This window comes from Schistocerca gregaria, chromosome 2 (genome assembly GCF_023897955.1).
Source record: "Schistocerca gregaria isolate iqSchGreg1 chromosome 2, iqSchGreg1.2, whole genome shotgun sequence".
In the NCBI taxonomy this organism is placed as follows: Eukaryota; Metazoa; Arthropoda; class Insecta; order Orthoptera; family Acrididae; genus Schistocerca; species Schistocerca gregaria.
Window position 1 is genome coordinate 448,346,221 of NC_064921.1, and position 16,103 is coordinate 448,362,323.

At 37.8% G+C, this 16,103-nt stretch overlaps 1 protein-coding gene across 2 annotated transcripts in view; it reads left to right on the forward strand.

Moving 5' to 3' along the window:
• The window catches only part of LOC126325594 (phenoloxidase 1-like), a 195,850-nt gene that overhangs the window by 20,243 nt on the left and 159,504 nt on the right, over positions 1-16,103 (forward strand). Inside the window, exon 3 of one of the 2 annotated variants that reach the window (XM_049995263.1) lies at positions 11,379-11,568. In XM_049995263.1, coding sequence (XP_049851220.1) covers positions 11,379-11,568 — 190 coding nt within the window. The remainder of the gene's footprint in view (positions 1-11,378; positions 11,569-16,103) is intronic. The other variant, XM_049995262.1, reaches the window with a different exon arrangement.

The window sequence follows — 16,103 nt, forward strand, 5'->3', positions numbered from 1 at the left end:
AAGACTCAAAGGCAGTGACAGCCAGTGGGTGATTTGCAATAACTTCCACTTTTAAATTACAGATTGAAGTTTTGCTGGAGAAGGTAGATTTGCTAAACACATCTAAAACACAATGTGCAAGTTCAGGGTGACAAATATTGATTGCATTAGGATATTCAAATTGCATGGTTAACCATGGGGAATGATTGGAATTAGTTTGCAAATTGTTGGTTGGTTTAGCAATGAAGCCCACTTTCATTTGAGTGGGTTCATCAATAAGCAAAACTGGCGCATTTAGGGGACTGTGAACCACATCATGATCAAGAAGTCTCTTCACCCTCAATGGGTGACTGTGTGGCATGCAACGCCCATCACAGAATAATTTGTGCAATATTCCTTGATAGCACAGTGACTACTGAATGATACGTGAAGGCATTGGAAGACGATTTCATCCCTATTATCCGAAAGTGACTCTGATTTTGACAAGATGTGGTTCATGCAAGATGAAGCTTGACCGTGTCAGAGCAGGAGAGTGTCTGATGTCCTGTAGGAGCACTTTGAGGATCACATTCTGGTTCTGGGTTACCCAGAGGCCACTAGTGTGGACTTTGATTGTCTGCCATATTCTCCAGATCTGAACACATGCAACTCCTTTTGGTGGAACTATATTAAAGACAAGGTATACAGCAATAACCGAAAAACCATAGCTGAGCTGAAAATAGCCATTCAGGAGGTCATCAACGGCATTGATTTTCCAACACTTCAGCAGATCATGCAGAATTTTGCTATTTGTCAGTGTCACATTATCGCCAATGATGGCAGGCATGTCAAACATGTCATAACTAAATCCAAATATCTAGTGATGTTTACATGTCAAATAAAGTGTGTATGCCATAGTTTGTAAATAATTTACATTTTTTCCATCTAGTTCAATAATTGTCACCCTGTCCATTTTCACCTGTGGGGCCCAAGGACTGTCTGCAAGTAAACAAATCTTACACAACTCTGATTCTCATTGCCAGCTCAGTTGTGTATGGCAGGATTTTTCACTGGTGTAGAGTATCAAAATGGGCAGAGAATACAGGATTAAAACTCAATCCACCAAAAATCCAACAATACAGGTTAGTCATTCTAGACTCATTAGGTTGAAATATCAGGAATCCCTATCATCTTCAATCCTAAATGGGACATATATCAGCTTCTCTCCCCTCAGCAAAGAGCCTAGGAGTAATAATAGATGAAAATCTAAATTCAAATGAGCACATAGCTGCAATGTGCAAGAAGACATCAGCATCTCGCGATCACCTGCAAAAACTTAAAATGCTCTTCCCTCTTAACGTGAAAAAGAATGTTCTACATACACCTATACTTTCAATCATTCATTACAGCTATGTTATCCTACAAGATCTTTCTCGAGAAAGCTCATAGTGCCTGGAACTAGTTATGAATGTCTGTGTTTGTTATATTTGTAATGTTCAATTTTTGATCATTTTTACCACCATATACATAGCTATCCTGGCTGCACGCAGACAAGCATATAGACACCATTCCTAATATCTCTCCTCAATCTTAATGTTTTGTCTGAACAACATGGTTGAAATACCCATTCCCACCAGCAACAAAACATTTCTATCCCACTCTATCATTGAGGCATTTTCTCAGTGTCCTTCCCAGTAGCAGGAACCCCTCTTTGGAGTTACCTCCCTCCTTAAGTTAGAGAAGTGTGTAACATGTCCAGCTTCAGAAGACAGTTAATCACATATCTTCTGAAGCAATAATAATGGCTACCATTGTCTCTGTATACACTCATTACTGCTGTACAGCCTTCTTTGCAATCAGATATTTATCGTTTCCCAGTATTCTTAGAATGGTTCTGAGCACTGTTAGACTTAACTTCTGAGGTCACCAGTCCCCTAGAACTTAGAACTACTTAAACCAAACTAACCTAAGGACATTACACACATCCATGCCCAAGGCAGGATTCGAAACTGCGATCTTAGCGATTATGTGGTTCCAGACTGTAGCACCTACAACCTCGTGGCCACTCTGGCTGGCTCCAGTATTCTTAGCTGAGGCTGTTTCCTTAAATTTCCTTTCTCCAGAACTCTCTATATCAGGGAACATCTATTTTGTACATCAATAAATTCTACCACTATCATTATTGTTGTTACGGTCATTATTATTATTATTATTATTATTATTATTGTTATTTCAATTCTTTCTCAGACGTTATGTCTGGTTAAAAATGGAAAGTGATGCTGACCTTGATCAAGCATGACTTCCTTTTAACTGTACGGTATATGTTACATTGCATTTAGGAACTTTCGGGTAATTGAACAAGTATCAATAATTACAGATTTCTGTAGTTGTATATATACGTTTGGATGTAGCTGAATTGCGTTGATGTACTGGTGGATATTGTGTGGTATGTCTCCTGTAGTTGATAGTATAATTGGTATAATGTCAACTTTATCCTGATGCCACATGTCCTTGACTTCCTCAGCCAGTTGGATGTATTTTTCAATTTTTTCTCCTGTTTTCTTCTGTATATTTGTTGTAGTGGGTATATATATTTCAATTAGTTGTCTTAATTTCTTCTTTTTATTGGTGAGTATGATGTCAGGTTTGTTATGTGGTGTTATTTTATCTGTTATAATGGTTCTGTTCCAGTAGAATTTGTATTCATCATTCTCCAGTGCATTTTGTGGTGCATACTTGTATGTGGGAACATGTTGTTTTATTAGTTTATGTTGTATGGCAAGTTGTTGACGTATTATTTTTGCTACATTGTCCTGTCTTCTGGTGTATTCTGTATTTGCTAGTATTGTACAGCTGCTTGTGATGTGATCTACTGTTTCTATTCGTTGTTTGCAAATTCTGCATCTATCTGTTGTGGAAATGGGATCTTTAATAATATGCTTGCTGTAATATCTGGTGTTTATTGTTTGATCCTATATTGCAATCATGAATCCTTCCACCTCATTGTATATATTGCCTTTTCTTAGCCATGTGTTGGATGCGACTTGATCTATGTGTGGCTGTGTTGGATGATACGGGTGTTTTCCAATTTACTTTCTTTGTATCTGTTGATGTTATGTGATCTAAAGGGTTGTAGAGGTGGTTATGAAATTATAGTGGTGTAGCTGATGTATTTATATGAGTGATTGCTTTGTGTATTTTGCTAGTTTCTGCTCGTTCTATAAAGAATTTTCTTAAATTATGTACCTGTTCATAATGTAGGTTTTTTTATGTCGATAAATACCCTTCCCCCTTCCTTTCTGCTTAATGTGAATCTTTCTGTTGCTGAATGTGTGTGATGTATTCTATATTTGTGGCATTGTGATCGTGTAACTGTATTGAGTGCTTCTAGGTCTGTGTTACTCCATTTCACTACTCCAAATGAGTAGGTCAATATTGGTATAGCATAAGTATTTGTAGCCTTTGTCTCGTTTCTTGCTGTCAATTCTGTTTTCAGTATTTTTGTTAGTCTTTGTCTATATTTTTCTTTTAGATCTTCTTTAATATTTGTATAATCTATTCCTATTTTTTGTCTGTCTCCTAGGTATTTATAGGCATCTGTTTTCTCCATCGCTTCTATGCAGTCGCTGTGGTTATCCAATATGTAATCTTCTTGTTTAGTGTGTTTTCCCTCGACTATACTATTTTTCTTACATTTGTCAGTTCCAAAAGCCATATTTATATCATTGCTGAATACTTCTGTTATCTTTAGTAATTGGTTGAGTTGTTGATTTGTTGCTGCCAGTAGTTTTAGATCATCCATTTATAGCAAATGTGTGATTTTGTGTTGGTATGTTCCAGTAATATTGTATCCATAATTTTGTATTATTTAGCCTGTTGGATAGTGGGTTCAGAGCAAGGCAGAACCAGAAAGGACTTAATGAGTCTCCTTGGTATATTCCACACTTAATCTGTATTGGCTGTGATGTGATATTATTTGAATTTGTTTGGATATTAAGTGTGGTTTTCCAATTTTTCATTACTATGTTTAGGAACTGTATCAATTTAGGATCTACTTTGTATACTTCCAATATTTGTAGTAACCGTGAGTGGGGTACACTACAAAAGCTTTTTGGTAATCAATGTATGCGTAGTGTAGCAACCTCTGTTTAGTTTTAGCTTGGTATGTCACCTCTGCATCTATTATCAGTTGCTCCTTACATCCTCGTGCTCCTTTGCAACAGCCTTTTTGTTCTTCATTTATAATTTTGTTCTGTGTTGTATGTGTCATTAATTTCTGTGTAATGACTGGAGTTAATATTTTGTATATTGTTGGTAGGCATGTTATGGGGCGATATTTAGCTGGGTTTGCTGTGTTTGCTTGATCTTTAGGTTTCAGATAAGTTATTCCATGTGTAAGTGTATCAGGGAATGTGTATGGGTCTGCAATGTAGCTGTTAAATAATTTAGTTAGATGTGAATGTGTTGAAGTGAACTTCTTTAGCCAGAAATTTACTATTTTATCTTTCCCAGGGGCTTTCCAATTGTGAGTAGAATTAATTGCTTGGGTGACTTCATGTTGCAAAATTATCACTTCAGGCATTTGTGGTATCATCTTGAATGTGTCTGTTTCTGCTTGTATCCACCATGCATGCCTGTTATGCTGTACTGGGTTTCATCATATGTTGCTCCAGAAGTGTTCCGTGTCTCTTATGTTTGGTGGATTGTCTATTTTAATGTGTGTGTTATCTATTGTCTGGTAAAATTTCTTTTGGTTGATGTTAAATGTTTGGTTTTGTTTCCTTCTATTTTCACTTTTTTTTGTATCTTCTAAGTCGTTTGGCCAATACTTGTAATTTCTGCTTCTTTTCATCTAACTGCTATCACTTCTTGTTGTGAGATGTTACCTAACCTTTTTTCATTTTTTGTCTGATATTTCATTTCTTATAAACTGTGTTAGCTGTCTGATGTCTTTTCTCAGTTTTTCTATTCTGATCTGTAGCCTGTGTTGCCATGCTGGTTTTGTGGGTTTCTTCTGTGTCTTGGTTGGTTCTGATCTCTGTCTAGTGTGTATATTTAGTGTAGTGAGTGCTCCTATATAAATCAGTAGTTGTAACTCTTCCTTGGTTGTATATTCATTTATTTTGTATGATAGTTCTTATTGTTGTTTCGACTTGTGGGTTATTTGGTGGGCTATGCAAGAATGGTCTAATGTCTGTATTTGTGTATTTGTATTCTATAACTGTCAGCTGAAATTTTTCTTCTATATCTAACATGTGTGTCACTTCGTGTTCTATTCGTGCTTGTTCTGGTGGCTGTCTTAAGATTTTGTTTTCCTCTGATCGTTTAATTGATGTGTGGTGTTCTTTGTTTGTTTGGTCTGGGATTTTTGAGTCCATTACTATATTTTCTTCTTCTTCTGATTGCACATTATTTTATTATAGTATTTGTTGTACTTGTTGTTTGATGTTTTCTAATTCTGACTGTGGTATCCTGTTATTTTTGATTATTACACAGATCTGATCAGCTAGTCATTGTTCTGTTATAAATTTTAATTCTGGGTAACTGGTAATAAATGTTGTGTATACTTGTGAGCTGTATCCAGTTGTGTTTGTTCCTAAGTTTGTTGCTTGGTAATAACAGAACATGAGGTGTCGGTTAACTTAATCTGACCATCTCATCCTCTGTCTTTGTTTTCCTTCTAGTGTGGTTGCAGGAAGTATATCCTGCAAAACATGTCTATTTGGATTTAAATTATTTTCCGTGTGGCTAGCAGTGTCGTTACCATTGTGGACGCGCATATGGTTCAAGCATTGTCCCTGTCCATGACAGCACTTGTCCGAGGATTCATTACTTTTGTCCTGAACCAACTAATCACACTAAAAGGGGGGTTAGCCCTATTAGTGGTTTGTTCTTTTTGTCGCCTTTTACGACTGGCAGAACATACCAGAGGCCTATTCTTTTCCCGAGCCTCCAAGGGTATTATTATTATTATTATTATTATTACTACTATTATTATTGTCATTAATAGTGACAGAAACAGCAGTAGCAGAAATACACTAGCATTAACTTCATTAGTTAATAGTATTATACACTCACTTTGTGTCTATAAACATTTAAATCATTTTAATAATATTTTTCACATTAAATTTGTTATTTCTTAGGTAAATATGACATAAAGAAGGTACTAAATGTATGAAACCTTGCTCTGTTGTAAGAGAGGGCCTGATGGCTCCATCAGATCAGGTTAAGTAAATAAATAAATAAAATATCCCAAATTGCTGCAGCCTGACTTGTAATGGTTTTCTTGCAGAAGAAGCAAAATGCTCATGCTTTCTTCTGACAGCCTCTTGCTGTGTGACCCTGGCTGAGGCAAGGAAAGCACCTATTATGGGACAAGCTGGATATAAAAATCTTGCAGCAGTCATGAACATCCCTCACCGTCTTGCAATCTTGCACTCAGTGATCAAAATGTTTACAGATCATACACTAGGCACATACCTTCTGTATGTCCTGACTTCCATTGAACATTGATGATTTCTATGTGTCTTACTGTAGTAGTTGGTCTGCAAGTTTCCCCACAGATCTTTGTCACCATCAAGACCCCATCTACCTCTTTTAACAAGAATTCCATCAGTTTCAGGATATTCCCCTCTGACAATCATTTTCCCTCCATATGAATTATCCAGTGTTGACATATGTTTTCTAAGAAAGCATGAAGTATCTTTGGAACTAAGAATGAATCATAAGCCTTTAAGCTCTCCCCTAGTGCCTGTAGATCCTGGATGTGCTTATTGCATTCAACAAATGTTAAGTTAATAAAATCTAGGAAATCGGATGTTATAGAGAGCAGCGCGCTTCATTGCAGGATCATTTAGTAATCGCGAAAGTGTTACGGAGATGATAGATAACCTCCAGTGGAAGACTCTGCAGGAGAGATGCTCCGTAGCCCTGTATGGGCTTTTGTTGAAGTTTCGAGAACATACCTTCACCGAAGAGTGAAACAGTGTATTGCTCCCTCCTACTTATATCTCGCGAAGAGACCACGAGGATAAAATCAGAGAGATTAGAGCCCACACAGAAGCATACCGAGAATCCTTCTTTCCACATACAATAAGAGACTAGAATAGAAGGGAGAATCGATAGAGGTACTCAGGGTACCCTCCGCCACACACCGTCAGGTGGCTTGCGGAGTACGGATGTAGATGTAGATGTCTTCCACAAAGTCAAGATTCACCTGTATAATTTTACATCTGTCAACATAAAATGAACATAGAATTTCCTTGGGTAGTTCATGAGCAGCTGTAGTTACAATAATGTCTTGTACCAAGTTTTTGGGTTCCCTTTCCAGATATCTCAAAGAAATACATATTTGTTGACTGTTGAAAAGTTCAGGTCTGCATCAGATGAGGATTCAAATTGTTCTCAGAAACGAGTCCAATGCTCAATGTCACTGAAAAACAGCTATAACTTGATTGGTGGCAGCTGAACGCCGCAACTGCATAATGATGTCAAAATTTTAGAAGGTGTCCTGTTGTCTGGGGCATCTGAAAGTCTTCCTCAAATACTGTATTTTACCTTGACAGAGTTTGCATAGTCGTCACATGCAAATACATCAAGGTCAGATTCCACTTTGTCAATTTAGTCTAGATTAGTACTGTCCAAGGTTATTAAACTAGCAAAAGTTTTCTGCAATGGACTGCTAACATATTCTATCTCGTTGTCTGGCAAGAAATCATCAAGTTAATTTGATTAAAGAAGCACATAACATTGGAATGTTATGTTCTTTGTTTACATTTCAAATTAGAGAGATAGATTGCTACGCAGCATAAAGATGATACCTTGAGTTGAACACAAGCATGACAAAAAGTCTTGCACATTATATCTTTTGAACAAAACCCTCTTCATCAAAGAAGACACATGCATATTCATGCAAGCAAATACACCTCACACACACATGCACACTACCACCAGCAGCTCTGAATGGAATGAGACTGTCGCGCAAATAGCAATCTAGAGTGGGGCAGAGAAGGGGTAGGATAGCAGAATACAGTAGGGGGGGGGGGGGGGGGGGGAGAGAAGAGAACTTTCTGGCAGGACATGCAGGGACTAGAGATTGCCAGGTGCAGCATCGAGAGGTAAGTGTGTAAGTGTGAGGAAAAAATGGGTTGGGGGGGAGGGGGGGGTGGAAAAGGAGGGGAACAGAAAAGCAGGGGAGCAGGAAAGGAGAGGAGTAAGGAAGGGGCAAGGATGGGAGCGAGGGGGGGGGGGGGGTGTACCTTGGCGGAGGATGGCACTCAGAATGGGTCAGAGAATGTGAAAAGAGAGGAGGTAATAGGGCAAGTGAGCAGAAACTGTTTTTTGGAGGGTTTGGTGACAGTAGGGTTAGGCTAAGATAATTTCAGGAGTGGAGAATGTGTTGTGAGGATAATTCCCATCTGCACAGCTCAGAAAAGCTGGTGGTGAAGAGGAGGATGAAGATGGTAAAGGAATGAACTAGGATGTTACCATTCCCAATCCCAACTCTTTGCCCTGTGGAAGATTCAGGTGCAAGACCTGGCCATCCATCCACCCACCCAGCCTCAATCTACAGTATAATAACCTTCTGTCCCTACACCCTCCACCCAGCAATTTCCACCCCTTTGTCCTATCATCTCCTCCCTTTTCACTTTCGCTCAGGCTCTTTGTGTGCCACCAATGCCAGTGTGCCCACCTGTAGTTTCCCTTCCCTGCTCCTGTCCTTTTCCACTCCTCTCCTTTTCTGTTTTTTGCTTGTTCCCCATACCTCATCTCCTGATACTGCACTTGGCAGTTTCTAGTCCATGCACACCCCATCAAACAGTGCTCATCTATCTCTCCACCTGTACTCTGCTATTTCTCCCCCTTCCCCAGCCCTGTAGATTGCTATTCAAATGACAGTTGCATTCCTATTGAAGCTTCTGGTTGTAGCACTCGTGTGCATGAGGTATGTCTGGGTGATCTTTGGTGAATAAGACTTTAGTTGAAAGCTATAATGTGTAACAGTCTTTCTGTTGTACCTGTCACCAACTCAACATATCATCTTTACAGTGAGTAGCAACCCATCCTTTTCATATTGTTGATATTCCAACCTGGGGTTTGAAATTAGAGATAATTTTTGCTCATGTTTAGTTATAATTGCAACATTGCTAACAGGTGGTTACACTTCATAAGCCTTAATGTAAAAATTCCTCACTAGAGGTCAGTCATACTCTGGAATGTAATTTAATAATTATTCTTCAACCCTGTACTACACTACTACAATATTATTCTGACGACTAGGATATGTGCAAATAGTTCATATAAGTTGATATGAGGGCCATACTGAAAGAAATGAGCAATAATTTTCAAAATTTTTATTTTTTATTTATTTATTTTAATTTTACTCTACATACTTTCTGCCACTTTTCAACATAGTTCTTTGCCTATATTTTCCAATATTTTTGCATGTATGAAAATAACATTATGATACAACTCCTTTCCAGCTTCCCAAAGACACTGGCACACTGTTTGGCAAATATTCTCCACCATCTTGTTACAATGGCATTTACGTTACATTTACGTTAACATAATCAAAAAGATGATAGTTGGAGGGTGGAGATTGTGGAGGAGTCTTCCACTCAAATGTTCTCATATTCCCCACAGTGGCATGAGCAGTGTGAGGAAGTGAGTTATCCTGTTTCTGGATGATCTTCTTCCTCATAGGGAGGGGGGTTGGGGGGGGGGGGGGGGGGGGGGGTTGCTGTGCATTGCATGACAGAGCTTCAAAAGTGTTTGGCTCATCAGATGACACTGTCTTTATTTTCTACTTCAGTGGCAAATCTAAGTGACACCATTACATTTTCTAGTGTTTTACTTCAAACTCATAATGATGGAATCACAATACTCATAAAAATGATCATTTTCATTTTGAAATCTCTGAAGAAAGTTTCAGGTGATGGCTCTTTCTTGAAGTTTGTGGTCTTTGGTCAATAAATGTGGAACCCACTGGGCAAAACTTTTTAATAACCTAAGATTCCAATCATTTTTTCCATTGCAATTTCTACAGTGATTTCATTCACTGTGAGATGCCTGTCTTCTCTAAAGAGCTGATTAACTCTTCCTTGTTGCCTTCCTTGGAGGTAGTTTAAGGGCAACCACTACTAGGCTCATCATGGATACTTATGTTTCCATCTTTGAAATGTTTCACCCATCTCCTAATACAACTTGTGCCCATGAAGAACTCTCCATAGGCACACTGAAGACTGTGACAAATTTCAGCAGCAGATTTTCTCTATTTAACAAGTAATACAATGATGACATACTGTCAAAATAAAATATTGATGTCAGCAACTTTGGAAGTACTGCCTGTGGTCACATCACAATGCTTAAGTAACTTAGCTAGGAGCATGTGCTTTGTGTTACACATGAAGGAAGTCCATTGTTTAGACCCTCAGAATTAATATGTAAGTCATCTTGTGTTATTGTAGACAGACCAGAGATTCTGAAAGGTACTGTCCATGGCACTTTTCCTGGATTTCAGCACCATAAAATGTGTGGGAACTATTAGTAAGTGATATAGTGTCAGTAAACATATAACTTTATTTTAGACAATTTTATTTTTCACAATACATAAAGATCATGGACTATCTGCCACGTTAGCCAAGAGCACTAATGCACTGCTTTCTGGACTTGGGTAGGCTCATCAACCATGGATTGAATCCACCTGGTGAATTAATGATGGGGCCTGGTATGCTGGCCAGCCTGGATTTGGTTTTTAGGCGGTATCCCACATCCCTCTAGGTGAATATCAGGCTGGTTCTGCCTCAGTTACATGACTCACAAACATTTGAAAATGGTTGCACTATTCCATGGCTTACACTAGACACAGACAAATGGGGTACACTAATTCTGTCCTGGAGGGTTTGGGGTGGTGACAGGGACATCTGGCCACCCTCTGTAACTAACACTGCCAAATCAATAGTAACACAGCCTATCCCTTGTTGAGCAGGAACGAGGCCCCAAGAAAGGGAGGAAGAAATACGCATCACGTAAGTTACATAACACCATTAGCTATAGATGCAAAGGTGCCAATAGAAATCAGAGATGTCATTAAAAGATTCCACAAAAAGTGTACCTCTGACTACAGGAAGGCAACAACTTTAGAAATTCTTCATGAAATGGAGGGAGAGTTGAATACGATTAATGTCCAGTAAAAAGATCTGCAAGTGACCATAACCTATCAGGAAAAGGATAAGATTGCTGCTCACTGACTTGTTGAGTTGCAGATAGGCACAACAAAAATTCTGTTCCTCATTAGAGCTTTCAGCCAAAGCCTTCCTTAGCAAATGAATAACACACAGCTTCACACATGGAAGCAGACCTGGTGCACACATGTACGTTACAACTGGCATTAAATAATAATAATTTTATGTTTCTTACAGACAGATCGATTTCAAGGTTTGGAACTAATTGATAGGTCTGATTTAACTGTTGGTGTGGAAGAAGTTGATATTAAACCAATAACCTTGCCTAATATAAGTACTGCCATGGAACTTGATTGGAAAGCAACTTTCTCTATTTTTTTACCAAAGCACCAAAAATGCGCGGCACAGCTTATGGAAATTTTCTTGGGTAATGTATATTTTTAATTATTTACAAGCTATTTAATAAACCACATTTCCTGCAAAGGACAACAAATTACACAAATTAATGTGTTGCTATTTGTATGTATTATATGCATTAGAAAATGTAAGAGTTTTTGAGACCTTATTTACAGTCATTATTGTGTTTTGTCTACATGATCAACATATGCATGCATATGTGAATTTGCACCATTGATACAATGGGAAACAACTTTAATGTATCCTTAGAAAGATCTCTGATATGTAGAAGATACTGTCATAATTATCAGATGGTAGAAAATAATCCAAGTTCAAAGAGCAAATTCATTTGAATGTAAGGTGACAGTTCATCAAGTTGATATAGGTGTAGATACCAAACAGGGCATTTTGAATTATGACAGATTGCTACCCACACATGTTTGTCAGTTGTTCACTTATGAATGTGTGTGTGTTTTTCTAAATCTGAATAAGGACTCTGTCTCATAGCTTAATTAACTTTAGATGTACTTTCAAATGTGCCTGTCTGCCATTCAGTGCCTTCTCTATGTCATTAATAGCTATCTGCCCTAATTCATATTGTTGTTATTTTTGACTGTTTGATACAAACAGTTTTGAAATTCTTATTACTATCTCCTGGGCTTTTGGATGTTTATTTATTTATTATCTTTTTTTGCATGTAGTCACCAACTGGTGACTTTTGCAAATGTCATAGCATTTTATACAATTTTTGTACAAACAGTAGGAATTTGCAATTCACATATACAAGATGCACTTGCAAGATATGGTACAGTACTTCATAATGTACATACAGTTGTTACATAGTATAGCATGTTGATACAAAAATGATATGTATTACAATCACCTCAGAATAGTACATCATATAGATAGAAGAGTTAGGACTACATGTAAGAATAGCTACATTTTTATATATGTATTCATTCAGTGAGTACAAACATTTGAGAGTCAAGAATGATTTTAATTCCCTTTTGAATACTTTACCTCTGTGGCATCTTATAGCACTTGGAAGCATGTTAAACAATATCTGACCATTAATCAAAGGATTATGATCTGTTGTCTTTAGTTTAGTTCTATTTCTGAAAGCAATCATTTTGTCTTGTGTTATGGGTATGCACATCAGAGCACTTACTCTCATTATTTTTAGGGCCCCCAAAGAATGTTATTAATTTGTACAGATACAAGGAATATACTGTTAGATATTTGTGTTGTACAAAGGTTTCCCTAAATGAATCTCTGTATCCTAGTCGATGCATGGTCCTGATTGCTCTTTTCTGCAGTGTTAGGATTCTGTTCATGTGTCTATCAGCAGCACATCCCCATACCCCTATTCCATAATTAATATATGCAAATATTGTCCCATATTAAGCAGTTTTTAATGTTTGTTCAGAGACTAATTTTGATAGTTTGCTAATTAAGTGCAATGAACTGCTGATTTTGTTGCATACAAAATTGATATGGTCTACTCATCTAAGATTTTCATCTAGGTACATCCCCAAATTATTTACATTTGTCAGTGTCTACTTTTTTGGTGCCACTTACATTATCAACAAATGTTTGGTATGAATTACCAAGTTTAAATGGTAATAGCTAATTGATCATGGAAGTAAGTAGTTATTTGATTTAAGCCATCAGTTGCAGCCAATGTCAAGTCATTAGTTTGTTTGCAAAAGAACAAAAGTGAGCTATCATCTGCGTAACTTATTAATTGGTAGTACAGAGGTGCCTCTAAATCATTAATGTAGACCAGGAAAAAAAGGGCCCAATACAGAGCCCTGAGGGACACCTTGTTTTACTGTTTCATAGCTAGATTGGAAATATACAATGGCAGGCATCTCACTTCATTTATTTTACATTAGGACCTGTATTGTGAGTCCAACTTGTGTTCTACATTTCTTCTGTATCTCTTTTTAAGAGTGCATTCCCTATCACCTCATTACTAATTAACAGAAAGTGTAATAGTCTTTGTTTATAGTTGTTTGGCACCACCAAATACAATACTGTCAATGATGAGTATTTTTCACATTATACATTATGAGTGCTACCCATTTGCTGTTCCTCAATGATATATTATCTTTACCTTACAAAGAAGTGCTGCTTTCTATCACTCATCTATAACTATGTTTCTGGCTGCCACTACTGGTGACCTCTGCTATTGCCCCGAAAAATGAGGTTCCTGTGGTGACAGGAGTACCTCACAGAAGTTGTAAGTTATAAGTGAATTAAAGAATCTTACTTAAATACTTAGTTACAAACTCCTGTTCATTAACAAAACATATAGCTGTGAGCATGACCAAACAATATAGACTCAAAACTCTCATATAAAAAATGCTACACAGAGAACAACAAAATTGACTTATAAGTCACTTGCCCAAGCAGTTTATATTTAATTATACATGAGGTCTTGTAGGTATAGTACCATTGCTTTTCAAAGAAAACCACTGTGGGACAATATTTCACTTTGTTGGTGGAAGCCAACATGGTCCATGCTTGGAAATTATCTTCAACAGTCTCCCGGGAGTTTTTTTTATGGTATCATTTCATAGCTGTGTGCTGTGATCAGAAAAGAGGATTCAGAGAACACAATGATTTTCATTTCCACATTACATGAAAAAATGTAAAACAATGAGTTCCACTATTACCTGTCAGCCAGATAGTAATTGACTGTGATGCTGGTAATTTCTACATTTATTAGAAAATAGCTAAAAGTGCTTTGATAGCAGTCGAATGTTACATGAAACACCAGTGTAGGATTGGACACAGAATGTGTAACATGTCTTATGAATACTGTTTGTAATATTAAGTTTCATTACCATACCAGTTAAATGTTTATAACTGTAGTAATTACCAGTGACAGTAGATTATGTATCCTCTTTCACCAATCAAATATAAGAGAATGAAACACATGCAAGATAATGAAACACATGCAAGTTCTTAGAGACAACATTAATTCCTGTTCACAACTTCTGTCTAGTGCTGTATAACTGTCTTAGATATTCGTTAGGGGAAATTAGAAACACACTGTGTATGGCAGTATTTATGAATGAGAAGACTGTTATTAATAAAATTCATGTGTAGAAGATATTACACCGTATATATTGCTATTAAAAATAGTTTCAGATGTTGTTATTTTGTTAATAACTCAAATTTTAAATAAAATAAAATTTTTAAGATTAAAAAAAGGAAATATGCAAAAGGAATCTACTAACCCATGTAGAGAAGATTGGTCTGTAGTATAAGAGATGACAGAGTCACAATAACAGAGAAGGTAAGTTGCTACTCACCATATAGCAGAGATGCTGAGTCACGATATGCACAATAAAAAGATTCATACAATCATCAGTAGACACACACACACCACACACACACACACACACACACACACACACACACACACACACACACACACATGCAAACGCAACTTGCACACACGTCTGAACTCTCAGAGAGCTGAAACTACACTGCGAGCAGCAGCAGCACCAGCACATGATGGGAGTGGCTATTGGGTGGGGGTAAGGATGAGGCTGGGGTGGGGAGGGGGAGGAATAGTATGATGGGAGTGACATCTGGATCCCTCCCACCAACACCAGCTTTTCTGAATTGCGCAGGTGGGAACTTTCCCTGCAATACACGCTAAGTTCCCGTAACCCTCCTGGCCTCAACCTCATTAGTCACTGTCCTCACCCATCCAGCTGCCTCCCTGTTCCCATTCCAGCACTACACAGCCATCATTTCACCGCCACACCCAGTCTTTTAATTTCTTTTTATTTCTCTCCTTTCCGCTACTTACCCCTTCCCCCCTCTGCACATTCTCGCCTGCCCTCCGTCTAAACTGCAACACTTTACTGTCCACCACTCCTACCATACTATCCCTCCCCCTCCCCACCCCAGCCTCCTCCTTACCTCCCACACAGTTGCCACTCCCATCATGCACTTGTGCTGCTGCTCACAGTGTAGTTTCAGCTCTCTGAGACTGCAGACGTGTGTGCAAGTTGCGTTAGCGTGAATGTTTGTGTGTGTGTGTGTGTGTGTGTGTGTGTGTGTGTGTGTGTGTGTGTGTGTGTGTGTCTACTGTTGACAAAGGCCTTAATGGTGAGAAGCTATGATTATGTGAATCTTTTTATTGCGCCTATCGTGACTTAGCATCTCTGCTATATGATGAGTAGCAACTTTCCTTCTCTTGTATTGTTCCATTCCAGCCTGGATTTTCCATTGTTTGATTTTAGATGACAGAGTCATTGATTTTTGGTGTCCACTCTTTGCTATGTGCCAAAACAGAATGGCAAAGGCCAAAATAAATGTGACTCTCAAAAATGTAGGCTGCAGAATCGAATAGTGATATAAATAGTGGAAGTTATGGCACAAGAAACTATCAGGGAAATTGACTGGCATATGTTGGTTATACAATCAGTTTCTGTTTAATCTTTTAGTGGTCTCATTTCTTTCAAGTTGTTTCTATTTCATTCGCCAGTAAACACATAACACACAGAAAAAGTGATTTATTCAGTTTCAGTACCAGAACTCCCTTGT